This window comes from Canis lupus, chromosome 1, assembly GCF_011100685.1.
Source record: "Canis lupus familiaris isolate Mischka breed German Shepherd chromosome 1, alternate assembly UU_Cfam_GSD_1.0, whole genome shotgun sequence".
In the NCBI taxonomy this organism is placed as follows: Eukaryota; Metazoa; Chordata; class Mammalia; order Carnivora; family Canidae; genus Canis; species Canis lupus.
In genome coordinates, this window is record NC_049222.1 from 1083693 (window position 1) to 1098783 (window position 15091).

Sequence of the window (15091 nt, forward strand, 5' to 3'; positions counted from 1 at the left end):
GTCCCTGAGAGGCGAGTACAAGAGAAACCGCCCTGACCTCGGCGAGCATTACTCCAAAGGTTTCCTGCATGGACGATACTAAATCCTGTTCATCCCCCTGAAAACACAACCTGCATGTCTTGGTTCCCAGATGTCTACCCGGGCAAGGCGCCTGGGGCCACGAGGATGGGCACTTCGGGGACACAGGATGCAGGTAGCACCTAGGCCGCTACCCCTTGGCATCCCTTGGGCTAATTCACAGCACACTTGGCACAAGGGTTTCATCTCGTTCTCAGAAAATTTATTTCAGAACCAATTTTGTCATTTCTCATCAACTAGGAGAAGGTATACCCGCATCCTTTCTCCTGGCACTGACAGTGCCTGGGCCTCCCCACACTGTTCCACTCATACCAGCAGGTGCACCAGGTGAGCTCCCTTCGGGTCCACCCACTGAGCCGGTCCCACCCAGCCTCTCCTCTGGGGCACGTGCTGGCCTCGAACCACAGACACAAAGCTGGACATTGAAGCCCAGGAGCCACGACAGCCGGTCCATCCTTGCCGGGGGCACCGAGAGCCACCAGGCAGTGGGATGGTCATTTCCCAGGGAGTGGAAACAAAACAAAACCACAACTTGAAACACACTCCAGGCCTGGAGCTCGCTGCGGGCGCCGTATATGCGCAGCACCCAGGGGCGCTCAGTCCACGGGGCTGGGGCTGCCCATCGACCTGCGTTGGACAAGAAACCTGCGGCCTGAGAACGGCCCCTCTCGGCAGCACCCCCACTGCCCGGCCCACAAACAGGCACACCTACCTCTCGTAGGGCCCTGGGTCCAGCCTGGTGCCCTCGGGGTGTCCCCATGGCACCCACTCCCACCACCCCTGGGGGTGTCCCCACGGCCCCTGCACACGATTTGTCACCTCAGGCCGCCACCCTCATTTTTTTAAGGAATTAAACATCTGCGTGTCTTCAGCGACCGTGTCACTCAGACGAGGACACAGGACTAATGCGTCCTGGGACAATAACCGCCAGGTGGAACAGGCCTGGAACCCTGGGACAAACCGCAGAGGACGGAGGCCCCGCAGGCCGAGCGCGGCCCCTGAGCTCCTGCCCGGACACCCTGGTTCCCCTGTCACCGTCCCAGTGCTGAGCGTGGACAAAGTCCCTCCAGAGACGAGCCCTTTCTTGTGGCCCTGAGGTGCTGCCTGCGGCCCCGACGTCCAGCCCCGGCGTCCAGCTCCCACCTGAGGCCCCGCCAACTTCCTCCGAGTTGCCAGGGCGACGACAGCAGAGCAGACAGCCGAGCCAGGAGCCGAGGAGCCGAGGAGCCGGAGCCCCAGCCTGTGGGAAGCGGGGCCACGCCCGCCTCCCGGCCACCACCGCAGGCGGCTATTTCCTGAGAGCCCCGGGACGGCTTCCGGGTGCCTGCTCGCGGCTCGGGGACGGGCCCACGGCCTTGGGGACACAAGGAGGCCGCGGGACCCCACACAACCTCGTGTCCAGCCCTGCGGCCGGCCAGTTGTGCGTGAAGCACGGTCAGCACCACGCCCGGCGGGCCCTCAGGGAAGAGGGACCTCCAGTCCCCAAGCGGGTGGGCGCTGCGGAGCCCGGGAGCTCGCAGGCTGTGGGCGGGGGTCGGTCCGCATCCCTGCGCCGCCACGTATGAGGCTGTTACCCTGCCTCCCGGCCCAACTCACAGGCACTCGGTCACTTGTTCATACCCAGGCTCGTTCCAGAAACAACGTGAAGCCCTTTCCATCCCCTGAAAGGCTGGAGAACCCAACTGATCACCTCATATCTAGTGACACGACGCGGTTACAAACACTACGAACACGAACAGGGGGCTTCGCTCCTCGTCAAAACCTGGCAGCAACCACAGGTGCCCCCAGCAGATGGCAGGTCCATAAACCCGGTCCGTCCGCCCCAGGGACACAGTCAGCCCTCAGCAGGAAGCCCACGGGCCCTGAGGTGATGCGGAGGGATCCTGAGGGCACGTGGCCAAGAGGAAGGTGACCCTGACCCCAGGACGTTCTGGGAAAGGCAGAACTGTGGAGATGGTGCAGACCTGGGGTGGCTGGAGCTGGCAGGGTGAGGAGGACGGGGGGTGGGGGTCACGGAGGGTCCAGGGCAGCACGCAGACCCCGTGTGACCCAGGGACGGGCATGCGACCATACACGTGTGCAATCCCGCAGCATGCGCGGGCGGCCCTGGGCGAGCCCGAATGTGCACCATGGCCTGTGGGTGATAAAGACGAGTCGGGCAGGAACAGGTGCCTTACCCTGCGCAGGTGTTAGGGACAGGGCAGGGGGTCTCGGGGAGTTCGCCTATCTTCCTCTCGACTCTCTCGAGCCTAAAACCACTTCTCAAAGATAATCTTAATAAAACACGAATACCTCTCACAAAAATATGTTAAAAAAGGAATGTTTTCTAGCCACTTCTAGCACAAGACTCGGGAAAGAGCCCCCTCTCTGCTCATCCTCCTCCACGCTGCCAGTAGCCTCCCTTCCCCCCAAGCCTGGTACGGGCGGAGGCCCAGGTGCGCAGTCTGGAGGCCTTCCTGCAGGAGGCTGTCTGGGGCCGTGTGCCTCTGGGGGCAGGGCTGGGGCACCCATGCAGCCCTCAGGACGTTACTGGAGCTGAATTCGGGGGGTACATGGCGGTGGTGAGGCCCTCCCGGATCTGGGCACCCCAGCCGCAGAAGCCCCTTCCAGCAGGGCAGCACCCAAGGACCGGAAATGGCCGAGGCCCCGAGCGTCCAGGACCGGCCTTCACGGCCGCGCGGCCCCCATGTTCGCCCCGTGCCTCTCCTCAAAGACCCGCTCATCGATGGAACCCGAGGGATGAGGATGTGAGGGCCGGCTCCCCAGCAGCACCACAGGTGGCCGGACCCAAGCGAGAGCCCAGAAGGCCTCAGAGAGCACTGCTCCCGACCCCTTCCAGCGATCACCGGGGCTCCCGCCAACCGCAGAGGCTGGGGACCCCCCCAGAAGACGAAGATGGGGTACAGAGAACAGAGTGCAGGCAGCCTCTGCCTGGTTGGAACGTTTATTTTTTAAAAATGAACAGGACGTTACAGTTTTTAAAAGAGGGGTGGTGAGTGACATGGAAAATATTATACAATCATCACAGACGCGGTCGCGTGCGTGCCAAGTGTGCTGCGGTCAGCTTCCTCCCTGCGCGCCACGTGGGCAGGACGGGGTGGGGGCCGGGCGCCCTGCAGCGGGGTCCCTGCCCCCCCCAGCCCGCCAGCCGGTGCCCCAGGAGCCATAGCCCCACGCGGGAGCACCCACTCCTGCGGGCTGAAGGTTTCCACAGTTGTTTGTTTAACGGAAACCTTTTTGCACAGAAGAGAAAATGAAAGAGAAGGCTGTGCGCCCCGAGGGCTACGTCTGGGAGTCTGGGAGGGGGTGGGCGGAGTGGAGGTCTGGGGGGGCCTGGCCCCTGCCCTCTGGCCACAGCCGGCTGAGCACCACCTGTCCCGCTGTGGCCGCCAAGTCCCAGGCCTTGGACACTCCTGTGGCCAGGCGTAAGCAGCACACTGCCACTCCAGCCCGCACCCCCCCCCCGCCCCCCCCCCCGGCCCTGCCACAGGGGGCGCTCCACACACCCCACCCCTGAGCCCTGGCCACCCCCACCCCTCCTCCCTACCCTGCACCCCTGTCAGCAGGGGCACTGCCCCCCTCTCCCCCGCCTCCACGCCAGCCCCTCTGACTTCACTCTGGTTCCTGCCCACCCCAGGCCCAGACCCCTTGCGCTCTTGAGGGTGGGCTGCATCCCTGATCCTATGCCCCAGGCCCCTGCACCCCAACCTAACACCCCCCACCCCTCTGCACCCTGACAACACACCTCCGAACCATACTCTTGGTCATGTATCCTCTGGGGCCCTGTACCCCATACCCTGTACCCCTGGAGCTCTACACCCCAGGCCTCTACATCCCCTGACTCTACCCCTGGGGCTCCTGCACCCCAATCCAACACTCCTCCTCTGTACCCCCCAACCCTGCACCTCAGAACTGTGCTCTTGGCCTTGTACCCCTCCCCGAGCCCCTGCACCCCCCCAGTCCTGTACCCCCGGGGTCCCTGCACACCCCCAGTCCTATACCACCAGGGCTCCTGCACCCCCCGAGTCCTGTACCACCAGGGCCCTTGCACCCCCCGAGTCCTGTACCCCCCCAGCCTGCATGCCCCCAGCCCTGCACCCCATACCCTGCACCCCTGGAGCCCTACACCCCAGGCCCCTGCATCCTTTGACCCTGTACCCCTGGGGGTTCCTGCACTCCAACCACCCTGCACCTCAGAACTGTGCTCTTGGCCCTGTACCACCCTCCCTGGGGTCCCTGCACCCCCCAATCCTGTACCCCAGAGTCCCTGCACCCCCCCAGTCCTGTCCCCGGGGCCCTGTGCCCCTCACCCTGCACACCCCCAGCCCTGCACCCCAACCCAACACGCCCCTGAAACCCCTGACCTGGGGGGCCCCTTTACCTGCCCCTTGCACCTCCGTGGCCCGCACCCCCGGAGCCCCGCATCCCGAGGGCCCTGCACCCCTCGCCGGCCCCTCCCGGCCCCAGGCCCCCCGCGGACCCACCTGGGGCAGCGGCGGTGCCCTCGTCGCTCTGGTTAAACTCGAAAAGGAAGTCGAAGTCGAACTCCTGGTCCTGCTCCAGCCCCGTCATGCTGGGATGGGCGGGGGGCTGGGGTCAGCGGAGGGGGCGGGGCGCAGGGCGCGGGGTCGAGGTCCGGCCGGGTCAGCCCGGGTCCTGGCCTAGTCCGGGGGCCGGGGCCGGGGCCTGGCTGGGGGTCGGGGCCGGGGCCGGGGCCGGGGTCGGGGTCGGGGCCCAGAGCGTGGCCCCGGCCGCGGGCACCTGTGGTTGCGCCGCCGCGGGCTCCGCTGCGCCGGGCGCCGGGCCGCGTCCCGGGGTAACGTGACTCCCGCCCCCGCCCCTCCCCCGCCCCCGCCCCCCCCCCCCCCCAGTGTTTCCGGGTTGACATAAACAAGCCCTCGCCGGCCGCGGCTTCCGAGTTTTAAATAAACTCCCCGGGCAGCCCGGGCGCACGCGGCCCTCCCGTGTCCCCCGCTCCCCGCCCGCGCCCGGGGGTCCTGTGCGCGCCGCGGCCTGGGGAGAGGGTGGGGCCCGCGTGCGCCCCGCGGTCGGCGGAGAGGGTGGGGGACCCTGTGCGCCCCGGTCGGGGAGGGGGCGGGGGCGGGGCGGGGTCCGCGTGCACCCAGGCTGCCGGGGGAGGCGGGGGCGGGCCAAGAGCCCGCGGCGGGGACCCTCGCTGGCCCTGCGGCCCGGGACACCATGCGGCGCAAAGACCACGACAAGGTCCCAGAGAGTCGGCCCACTGAGTTTCTGTAAAAGTTCTTTAAAAAGCTCCCAAACCGAGAGCCTCCCTGGGGTAAGGATGCAGCGTCTGGGTCCCTGCCGGAGTCTACAACATGCACGACCGCCCAAGGCGGTGCGCCCAGCCCAAGGCCGACTGGCAGTGCAGGGACAGCAGGGCCTGCTTCCCTGGCTGCTCTGCTCCCGCCGCCCCGCCGGAAGGCCACTTTCCTCCCTGTCGCTGGGAAAGTGCAGCCCCCCTATCCTGAGTGCTCCCCCCTGCTCTGACTGCCCATAGTGACCAGCTGACCGCAGCCCCTTTGTGCTCTACCGTCTTCCCTACAGGCCAGCAGCCACCTGCCGCCATTTCTCCTCCGTGGTACCTCTGCTCACTCATCCTGCTCCCTGGAGTCCACCCAGAGCTGCACAGCTGAGAGCAGGGGGCTCTGGATCCCAGGCTGGGCTGCCGGGCAGTGTGGCCACCGCACACGGAAGGCAAGAGACATGTGGGCACTGTGTGTCCTCTCTCCCAGCTGTCTGCTCTGACTGTCCCCGTGTGTGGACCTGCAGGGGACTTCATGGGACTCTGAGATCCACCCGTGGAGGGAACTCCCATGGAGAGAAGGGAGTGCCCTGAGCTGGTGTCTGCAAGTCGCCGCTTACCACCACTGCCCTCTCTGCCCTGCAGGCCCTCTGGCCCCACAGGCGCTGCTTCCCCCTCCTCAAGCAAATAACCTGCAAGTCACGTGCCTCCACCCCAGGCTTGTCTCCCCTGCCCCTTTTCAGATGGCTGGTTTTCTCCAGTGATAAACTATGGTTCACTTTGGCCTGATTTAGTTTCTAATAATAGTCCTCACTTTGACATGGATGTTGGAGGGTTGTTGTGTTTTAACTTAGCTTTTTTTGCTGACCTTTGGGCAAACGAAGTCTGCTTCTATTGAGAAGCAACATTTCATTTTCTTTTTCCAGTTGTTTTCCCCGCTGCCACCTCTCATCCCCACCAAAAATTTATATGGGCCCTCATGTAGTTTAGTCGCCAGCTTTTCGTTTGAGGGTTCGAGAGAGCGGGTGTGCACTTCCGCATGCAGGTGTCCACTTAGTTCCCACCTGGCCGGGGCGGGACGGGGACGAGGCCCAGGCCCGCTCTGTCCCCCACCTACTTTCAGATCCCTCAGCACAGGAGCCAGATGGCCAGGCCAGTTTTATAAAAGCTCCTCTTACCCCCCACCCCCACCCCACCCCGTGCCTTTCAACTGGTAAATGGTTCAGAGCTATTTGCCAATTCAGCAGACACTCCTGTCCTGATGGAAATGTTTAGCTTGGCGCTTCCTCCTAGCGGCTGCGGGTGTTCACGGTGCACAGGGCTCCAACCCAGGGTGTGATAAAGCAGGGCCTCTTCTAATCTGGATTAGGGAACAAGGCTACGAAGTTAAGTGTTGGGAGAACAGAGTGAGCTTTGTTCTGCTCTGGAGAGCCCGCGGGCCTTCTGTGTGGAGCAACCCTGGAGTGGGTGGCTGGGTGGCTATGATTGAGGCCTTGCATTTCTCTGCATTCTCCACGCGGAAAAACAGGCACAGAGCCTTCAGAAACAACAGTGGCTAATGAGCTTCAACCCAGATGCTCATTAAACCACAGGGAAGTGCCGGGGAATCTCGCAGACTCTCACGCGGGCAGCTGATGCCTTAGTCAGGCCTCAGGGAGAGGACACATCATGTCCCCCGACACCCAGTGAGGCAGGCGCTGACCTGCAGGAGGCCGTGTCTCCCATCCCCTCAGCCTGGCTGCGCCAAGAGCTCCATCACACTCTCTGGCTGCCTAGTGGCAGCCTTCTGTGAAATACCCCCCAGTCACCTCGTAGTCTCCAGGCACCACTGCACCTGGCCTGCTCCCTCTTCCCAGAGGCCCTTTCCAACGCACTCTCACCAGGAGGAAGCAGGAAGAATCAGCACCAGCCCAGAGATGGGGTTTCTACTTGTAAAAAAAAGATTATTCCGGGATGGACCACTGACTCTTCAAGTAGACATTTGAGCTTTGAAAGACCCGCATTTTTTTAAAGGCAGTGTTAAAAAAAAATACATGTGCACAGACTTTGAAAAAGGTGCCCAAGAAGTTAAGACCAAACCCTTGGCGCACTTTTAAAAAATTGCTCTAACAGCAGGAACTTGTCCCATAAATACTCCCTGATGCTTATGTTGAAATATTTCCTGAACTGGGATGAGATGGAGAAACATACCTCCTCCCTCACTGATACAAAACACAGAGGAAATGGCTGAGCACCCTCTATCAAGGGTACTGCCTGGGGCTCATCTGGGTCACCAACAAGTACCTCCCCAAAGCTGCCAGTCCTTGGAGGATGCGGCTCTGTGGCCATGGGCCCACTAAGGGGATGGTGCCACCGGGGACGGTGCTGGAAGGACGTCTGCCCTTATAAAAAGAGGAATCCCCACTACACGCTGGCATCTTTGCCAACTTTGCTAAAATAATTTAAAAAAATACTTGGGAGCCGATGAGGTGTTTGGGAAGCTGTCTCCCCATTTCCCGGGCACATCTGCTGTTCTGATCCCTACTCAGGGTGCTGGTGGCCCCTGCTGGAGCCTGTCCTCAGACACCTGCAGGAGCACCCCCGTCAGGAGCTCCAGGCCGCAGGGCCAGGTGCTGGCTCCTGTAGGGCGGAGGGCAGGCGTGCGGGGCCGTTGGCCAGACTCGGAGGCAGGAGTGTTTTCGGGACATACACTTAGGCACCTTTGGGACCACAAACAAGCGGCTTGAAACTCGAGGGTCCCTTTCACACTGTCCTGAGCCACTTTCTACAGCTGAACTCAACTCCCGGCTGCAAGATTGCAAAATGGATTGAATTAGGGGCTGTGTCCACACTGTGCATCCGATGCCCCAGAGTTCTGCCGGCGGAGCTACCAGCATGACGGCGCCGGGGTGGGGGTGGGGTGGGGGCGGGGGCGGGGAAGGGCGCAGACCCCACCTCACGTCCTGGGCTGGTCTCCTAAGCCGCCTGGTGGCCTTGCCCCACTGGGGAAGAAACCGGCCACCTCCGTTCCCAAAGAGCCCACCGACACCGTGGAGCGAGCCCTACCCTCACCCGGTCCCGGCCGCCCGCGCCTGAGCTGAGCCTGTGCCACGGTCCGCCGCCGGGCTGCGCGCAGCGCTGGGGAGAGGAGACACCTATTGGCAGGAGGGAGCGCTGGGAACCGGGGCTGCTCCGGGGAACACCAGGGGGACCCCGCTCCCCGGTTGGTGCCGCGCGCGCCCCTCGCCACGGCGGACCCCTCCCGGCGGCGGACCCCGGCCGGGCCCGCTCGCTCCCCCCCCGCCCCGGCCCGGCACCCGCGGGGGCCCGGGTAGGGGCGACCCGCCGGCTTACCTTCCTCCGCCGACTTCATGCTGCCGCCGGAGGGCGGCGCGGGCCCCAAACTTTCTCCGCTCCCGCAGACTGCAGCCGGAGGCCCGAGTGGAAACTTGGAAAGGGACTGGAAAACTGGTACTTGGCATCCACGCGGCGGCGGCGGCGGGGGGCGGGAGCGCAGGAGAGCGGGAGAGCGGGAGAGCGGGAGAGCGGGAGAGCGGGCGCTCGGCGCCGCCGCCCCGGCCGGCTCTCCCGGGAACGCAGACCTCTGCCCCGGCGGACGCGCGCCCGGCCCGGCTCAGCACCGCGCGCCCCGGAGAAGTGTCATCCAGGGGGGTGTGCGCGCGGGTGGCCCGGCTGCGCCTGGGGCCCGGGCTTGCTGGCGGGTGGCGGGGCTCGGAAGGGTGCGCTCCCGCGCCCCGGTGCCCTCGCCCGGCCGCGGGATCCGGCGCGGCGACTGTGCCGGCGAGTTTGGAGTCCTCCAAGTCTCGCTCTGACGCAGGGCCGCGCTCTGCCTCCTGCCTTTTTAAAGCTGGAAAACACCTCCCCGCCTCCCCGCCGGCCCGGCCGCTCCCGCGCCCCCTCCCTGCCGTGACATCACGCCCCCGCCCGAGCCAGCGCAGGGCCCGGAGGAAAAGTCTCCGAGCGCCGGCCCTCCCCGCTCCAGGCCGCTGCTCGCCCGGCCCGCTGGGCGCACGGGGGGCGGGCTGGGGGCGCACGGGGGGCGGCAGGGGCGCACGCGGAGCGCGGGGGCGCGCGGGGGGGCGGGCGCGGGCGCGCAGGGCAGGGGCGCGCGGGGTGCGACCCGGGCGCAGAGGGAGCGCGGGCCGGCCGGGACGCCGGGGTCCGCCGCGTCCTCAGGGAGTCACACTCGGCTGGGGGGAGGGGCCGGGAGCCGGAGACGAGGGCCGCCGAGGAGCCCCGCATGCTGAAGTCATTATGTAAAATCGCAGGCTTCCCCCGCTGTGGAAATTTGGAAAAGCGCTTCCACTGGCAGGCCCGAGAAAGGAAATTCCCATCCCGCTAAATTACTAACAGATTGCACGGCAGTCCCGGGACGTGGACTTATTGTCATTCTTACTCCGTAAATACCGGAGCGCCCCAGCCTGCCTGTTGCCTGCGCTCGCGGGGGGGTCGGGGAGGAGCAGGGGCGCAGCCGCCGCCGGCCGGGAAGGCGGGGGGGGGGGGGGCGACTCTGGGGTTTCCAGGCGGCGGGGGAGGGGTTTCGGGAAAGCCTCCCCAGCGCCCGCCGGTTCACTTTACACTTTCCCCGCCAACCCGCCTGCGTCTCGTCTGCGCAGCTCGGCGGCCAGGACCCGACCACGTTTTCGTGGTGGCCTCGGGTGAGGGGCCGGAGCGTCAGGGCGGCTCAAGTGTCTGCGGTGCAAAAGTCATCAATCTATTGCGGTTTCAAATAACCCCAAAAGCGAAGTTGTGTCTGTCGCGGGTACCCGAGAGCCTGCAGGACGCCGGTGGATGCCCCGGATGCCCCCACGGCCCGGGGCCCGGGCCCGGGGCGGGGGGGTAACATTTGACCCGTCGGCTGAGGCGCGCTGGCGAATCGGAACCACATTAATAATAGGACGGAGCCCAGCGGAAGCGGTGCCCGCGTCACCAGCGCCGGCTACGCGGGTATCCAGCGCGCCAGGGACAGAACTGAAATCCGTCTTTCCACCCACGTCTTGGGCTGGGCGGCGTGGAGGGGCGGGGCCGCCGCGCGCCGCGGGTGTCTGGGTGGCGGTCAGGTGTCCCCACCTGTAGATCCGCTCCCGCGGGTGAACTGGGCCCAGGGAGAGGGTGACCCGGGGGGATACCAAAGCTGGGGGGACCCCACGAGGATGCTGAACCTGGGAAGACCCCAGGAGGATGCCTGAGACCGGGGGAATCCCATCAGGATGCCTGAGGACAAGGGGACCCCACGAGGATGCTGAAGCCGGGGGACCCCACGAGGATGCCCGAGGCCGGGGGGAACCCTATCAGGATGCCCCAGGCGGGCCCCGCCCTCCAGACGCAGAGGCTGGGGGGGGGGGGAGCGCGTCCCGCGTCGGAGGCCGCCAGGGGGCGCCAGGCCCGCCCCGCCCTCGCCCCGCCCTCCCCCAGGTGGTGCCGCGGGAGCTGCTAGCGGCGCACCTGGGGCGGGGGCAGGAAGGTCTGGCGGTTGTAGGAAGATGAGCGGACCCCCTTGCCCGCCTGTCCGCCCCTCACTCATTCTCACGCGCGCCCGGCCGGACCTCCTGAACCTGGAGCCCAGCCCGCCTGACCCAGGGGCTCCTCCGGCCCCTCCTCCCCCCATCTCCTAACTCTCCCCCTCCCTCCTCCTGTTCTGCTACCCTCCTCTCCTCCTCCTCCGCTCCCCTCCCCTCCCTCCTCGCCTCCTCTTCCTCCCCGCCCCCCTCTTCCTCGTCTCCCCCCATCCCCCTCCCCGTCCCGAAGCGCTCCCTCCTGTCTGGTCTCAATGCCCTCCTTCTTCCCCGCCCGGTGACGGAATCCCCTTCTGTTTCCCTGTGTTTAATGCCGTTGCCGGGCCCACGGTGGCGGCGTGCCAGGGCGCAGGGAGTTCCGGAGGCAGCGGCGGCTCCAAGGCCCGCGCGCCCCCGTGTAGGCCTGGGGCGCTCCTGTGGCCACCGCGGGCCCCTGTCCGGCCCGGGCCGCGGCCCCTGCGCCCCTTCCGCCCCTCGCGCCCTCAGCCTCCTCTGGGCCGTGTTTATAGCTGCTGCCCGAGAGACGCTACCCGGGTTTTATTTTAAGGGCTGGTGATGACTAACGAAGTTAAAAGGAGCTTAGGACAGAAAACAAGACTATTTTTAGGTGACTGTTGTTTCTGCGGATTATTGGGGCGAATACACCCAGAGGAGCTCACCATTCTCCAAGGCCCTTTGGCCGCTGGACCCTCGCTCCCGGAGCGCCCTGGACGTCCACCCACTCAGGCTCCTCTCCAGACGGGGATCCCGCAGCCTGGGCTCTGTGTCCAAGTTCCAGTGCTGTGGGCCGTTGGGGACCGGAGCTCAGGCCCTGTGCTGTGGGTCAGGGGGCCCCCGGAGCTCAGGCCCTGTTGGAGTGCTCCCCGCCCACCCTGGGGGACCCTTGGGGTCAGGAGAGCCTCCCAGAGCTCAGGCCCTGCAGGAGTGAGCCCCATCTGCCCTGGGATGGGGTAGCTGGGATGTTCCATCCTCTGGAGCATCTGGGGCACTGCTGCAGGGTAGAGGCTCCTGGGCAACTGTCTCACTCCCCACTTTGCTCCTATTACTCAGCTGGGCAACCAGGTGCCACTTCTTGCCCCTCAGTTTCACCCCAGACATCTGCGAGTCAAGTGTGAGTGCTCCATTCTTGCCGGATGCATATGGGAAGCCATCCCAGGGGCCACTGAACCCCCTCCTGAAGGAACACTGAGCCTCCAGCTGCTCCCCAGGGGCAGATGTGCGAGCTTCCCAGCAGGTGAAGGTTCTAACCCACAGGGAGGAGGCACCCAGGCAGGTGTGTTGGGGAAACTGACCCCTAGCCCGAGCGCGGAGATCGGCGTTATTAAGGAATCAGAACCACGGAGGGGTTCTGGACTTTTAAGTAAACTGCTGAGATTTTTTAAAACACCAGTGTGGCGACATCTCAGAGCTCCCTGGAGCTGAGAAAGGCATTCCCTTTGATTACACACCTGTGTCAGGTATTCTTAGAGACCCATGAACTTGGGGTCTGAGAGTCTACCCTGCACATTGACTTACAGACTTATCTCTTCAATCCCCCCTTTCCCTAGGACACAGCAGAGGCCTTGTCTCATCAGCTGCCCCGCCGGAACTCGGCCTGGGCACCCAGTCAGCACCAGTACCAGGTCTAAAGCCCCCATCATCAGTGAGTCAGGCCACTTCCTGCACTGGGCCCTTGCAGAGACATCACGGACAAAGGCAGACTGCTCGGCGTGGCACCTGAGGGTCTTCGCCATCTGTGTGCCCCCCACCCCGCCCCACCGGCCCAGGAAGCCAGGCTCTGTCCCGGGTCCCACCTCCTAGGATGGAGCCCTCCCTCCCCACCTGCATGTGGCCAAGTCCAGAGCCTCCTCCCCTCCCCTGCCCAGGTCCTGGTCCCGGAGCCTACTGTGCCTACTGTGATGGCCTCAGCTGCCGGTTGGCTTCTAGCCCGGAGAACATTCCATCGCCTTGGAAAGGACACGGATCTGCTCTGCCTGTGGAGTGCCCGCGCACGGCGCCAGGTCTGGCTGGTTTGCACACAGCCGCGTGGAGAGTGGGGTCTCGTGTCTCCAGCTACTGCCGCTCCACTCTCCATTTTCTTTTCCTCAGCTTTGTTTCCCATATTTCCGAGCTCTGTTGCATCTTCCTCATGGATTCCCTTTTCTCATTAGCAAACACCCCTCTTCATCTCTAATTACACTTTTTGGGGGTAAAAATCCATCTTGTCTGACATCAGTACAAGCCTCTCCAGCTCCCGTCTGGCTGCGCTTTGTACAATTCATCGCTTTCCACCCCGTTAGTCCATCTGCTCCTTGAACCCACAGAGCGTCTCCTGTTGGATTGTGGGGCTTTTGTTTGTTGGCTTGGCTTTTGCCCACTTGACAATGTGCCTTTTGATCGGCTCCTTCGATTGATCTACATTTAATGTCATCATTGGTAGAGTTGGATTCACACCTGCTGCATTTTACTCTTTTGTTTTCTGCTTCTCTCCTGTCTTTCTGGTCCTTCTGTTCTCCCTTCATCTTTTTTTTTTTTTTTTTTTTTTTGTAAATGGTAAGGGCCTACTTCTTTAAAAGATTCATTTATTTATTATTTGAGAGAGATAAAGAGAGGAGGAGAGAGAGTTTGAGCACATGCGTTCAGGGGGAGGAGGGATAGAGGGGGAGCATCCTAAGCAGACCCCCGCTGAGCAGGGAGCCCCACTCAGGGCTGATCCCAGGACCCTGAGATCACAACCTGAGCCCAAGTCATGAGTCTGATGCTCAGTGCACTGAGCCCCCGGGTGCCTGTGACTCTTCTGATGTAGCGTTTTAATCGCGGTCAACTTGAGATTTACAGCAGCTTCACCCCAGTGATGGGCGTGAACACCAGTCCTGGGGGGTTATTCCCTTTCCGTTTCTTACGAGACTGTCACATACGCTATAAGTCCTAATGCCACGAACCCAACGACACCCTGTAATATCATCACTTTGCCATCGGGATGCATTTCCCTACTTCCGTCGTGTCGTTATTGGCGAACATGCGATGCGTATTCACATTTCTCTTAATCACGGGCCTGGCGTTATGTTGCAGACACATTGTTTTATACAGTTGCTTTTTAAATTGGTTATAGAAGAAAGGAGAAGCGTTCCACGTGTGTGTCAAAGGACGTGATCCCCTTTATGGGCAGCCCATGTCGTGGTGGGACCCTGGCGTCCATGTGGGTCGTTTGCTTTCAGCCTGCGGAGCATCGTCTAGCGGGTCTGTTCTGCGGTGCTGGGACAGACCCCGTTCCCCCCATTTCTGACGACGGGTTTGTCGCTGAGAGCATTCTGGGTTGGTGGGTGCATTCTCCCCTTGAGCACCTGGAACGCGCCGCCTGCGGCACTATCTCCGCCGAGAGGTCCCACCCGCCACGTGTCCCGGATAACTGTGACGTGGGCCACAGCCCTGGATGCCCACCCACAGCCGGCGCTCCTGGTTCCTCCAAGCCCCCATATCCGCCCTTGCTCTTCGTCCCCCGCTCTCAGTGTCTGACCTTCTGAGCCATCTGCCCGTAAACCTGCTCTTGTTTCCACCCATCACTGGGACTCCTCCCTCACGCACCACCACCGCCATCGGTCCGTCCCCTCCCCAGAGGCAACGGTTGTTGCATGTGGCCAGGCAGCCTGGGGCCTCCTCAGTGAAGCCCAACATCTGGCAGATCCCGGGCAGCTTCCCTGCCTGCTTTCTTCCCGACGCGTGTGTCATGCTTTCCTGCTCCTCCACACGCCTCCTAGTTGTTCATCGGAAACTGGACATTTTAGATCATATATTGTAGCGACTTTGGGTTCTGCCCCCCATCTGGGGCCGGTTACTGTCACTCACTTGCTTGTTTAGTGACTGGCTGGATTATTTTGGTGATGTCTACTGCCACCCCCGGTCCCGTGTCTGGCCTCTGGCATTGGTCCCGGGGACCAACGTGGGGAGCCCACAGCCCTGTTCCTCCGGGAGGGAGCCCCCCGCTGGGCCTGGGCAGGGGTCTGCTTATTGAGCTGGGGGCGGGTCTGGGTTCCCACACCAGCTCCTCTTGTCTCCCCTAGGGATGCGCTCGGATTTTCTTCAGTGGATGTTCCATTTGCCATTTGCCCTTAGGACAGATCCCAGAGGCTTTAAAGGGTTGCTTTTGATTTAAGTGACATCCTGCCCTTTCCCCGGAGCAGGTCAGCAGCTCCCCAGCAGGTGGCTTCTGTGCAGCCGCCCCTCTGAACACCCCACCCACACCCACGGGGCACCC

At 63.5% G+C, this 15091-nt stretch overlaps 1 protein-coding gene and 1 long non-coding RNA gene across 7 annotated transcripts in view; one reads left to right on the forward strand and one right to left on the reverse strand.

The window, feature by feature from the left end:
• NFATC1 (nuclear factor of activated T cells 1) overlaps positions 1-8875 on the reverse strand; it is a 96083-nt gene extending 87208 nt beyond the window's left edge. For 2 of the 6 annotated variants that reach the window (XM_038525724.1, XM_038525725.1), the window contains exons 1-2: positions 8675-8873; positions 4563-4651 (exon numbers count right to left, since the gene is read on the reverse strand). In XM_038525724.1, coding sequence (XP_038381652.1) covers positions 4563-4651; positions 8675-8802 — 217 coding nt within the window. In that variant the 5' untranslated portion in view covers positions 8803-8873. Of the gene's footprint in view, positions 1-4562; positions 4652-8674 lie in introns of all 6 variants that reach the window. The other 4 variants (XM_038525723.1, XM_038525728.1, XM_038525726.1 and 1 more) reach the window with 4 other exon arrangements.
• Positions 8876-11285: 2410 nt separating this feature from the next.
• Positions 11286-15091, forward strand: LOC111091898. The gene is made up of 3 exons (XR_005353264.1): positions 11286-12091; positions 12405-12499; positions 12723-15091. It is a non-coding gene; the product is annotated as an uncharacterized LOC111091898 (long non-coding RNA).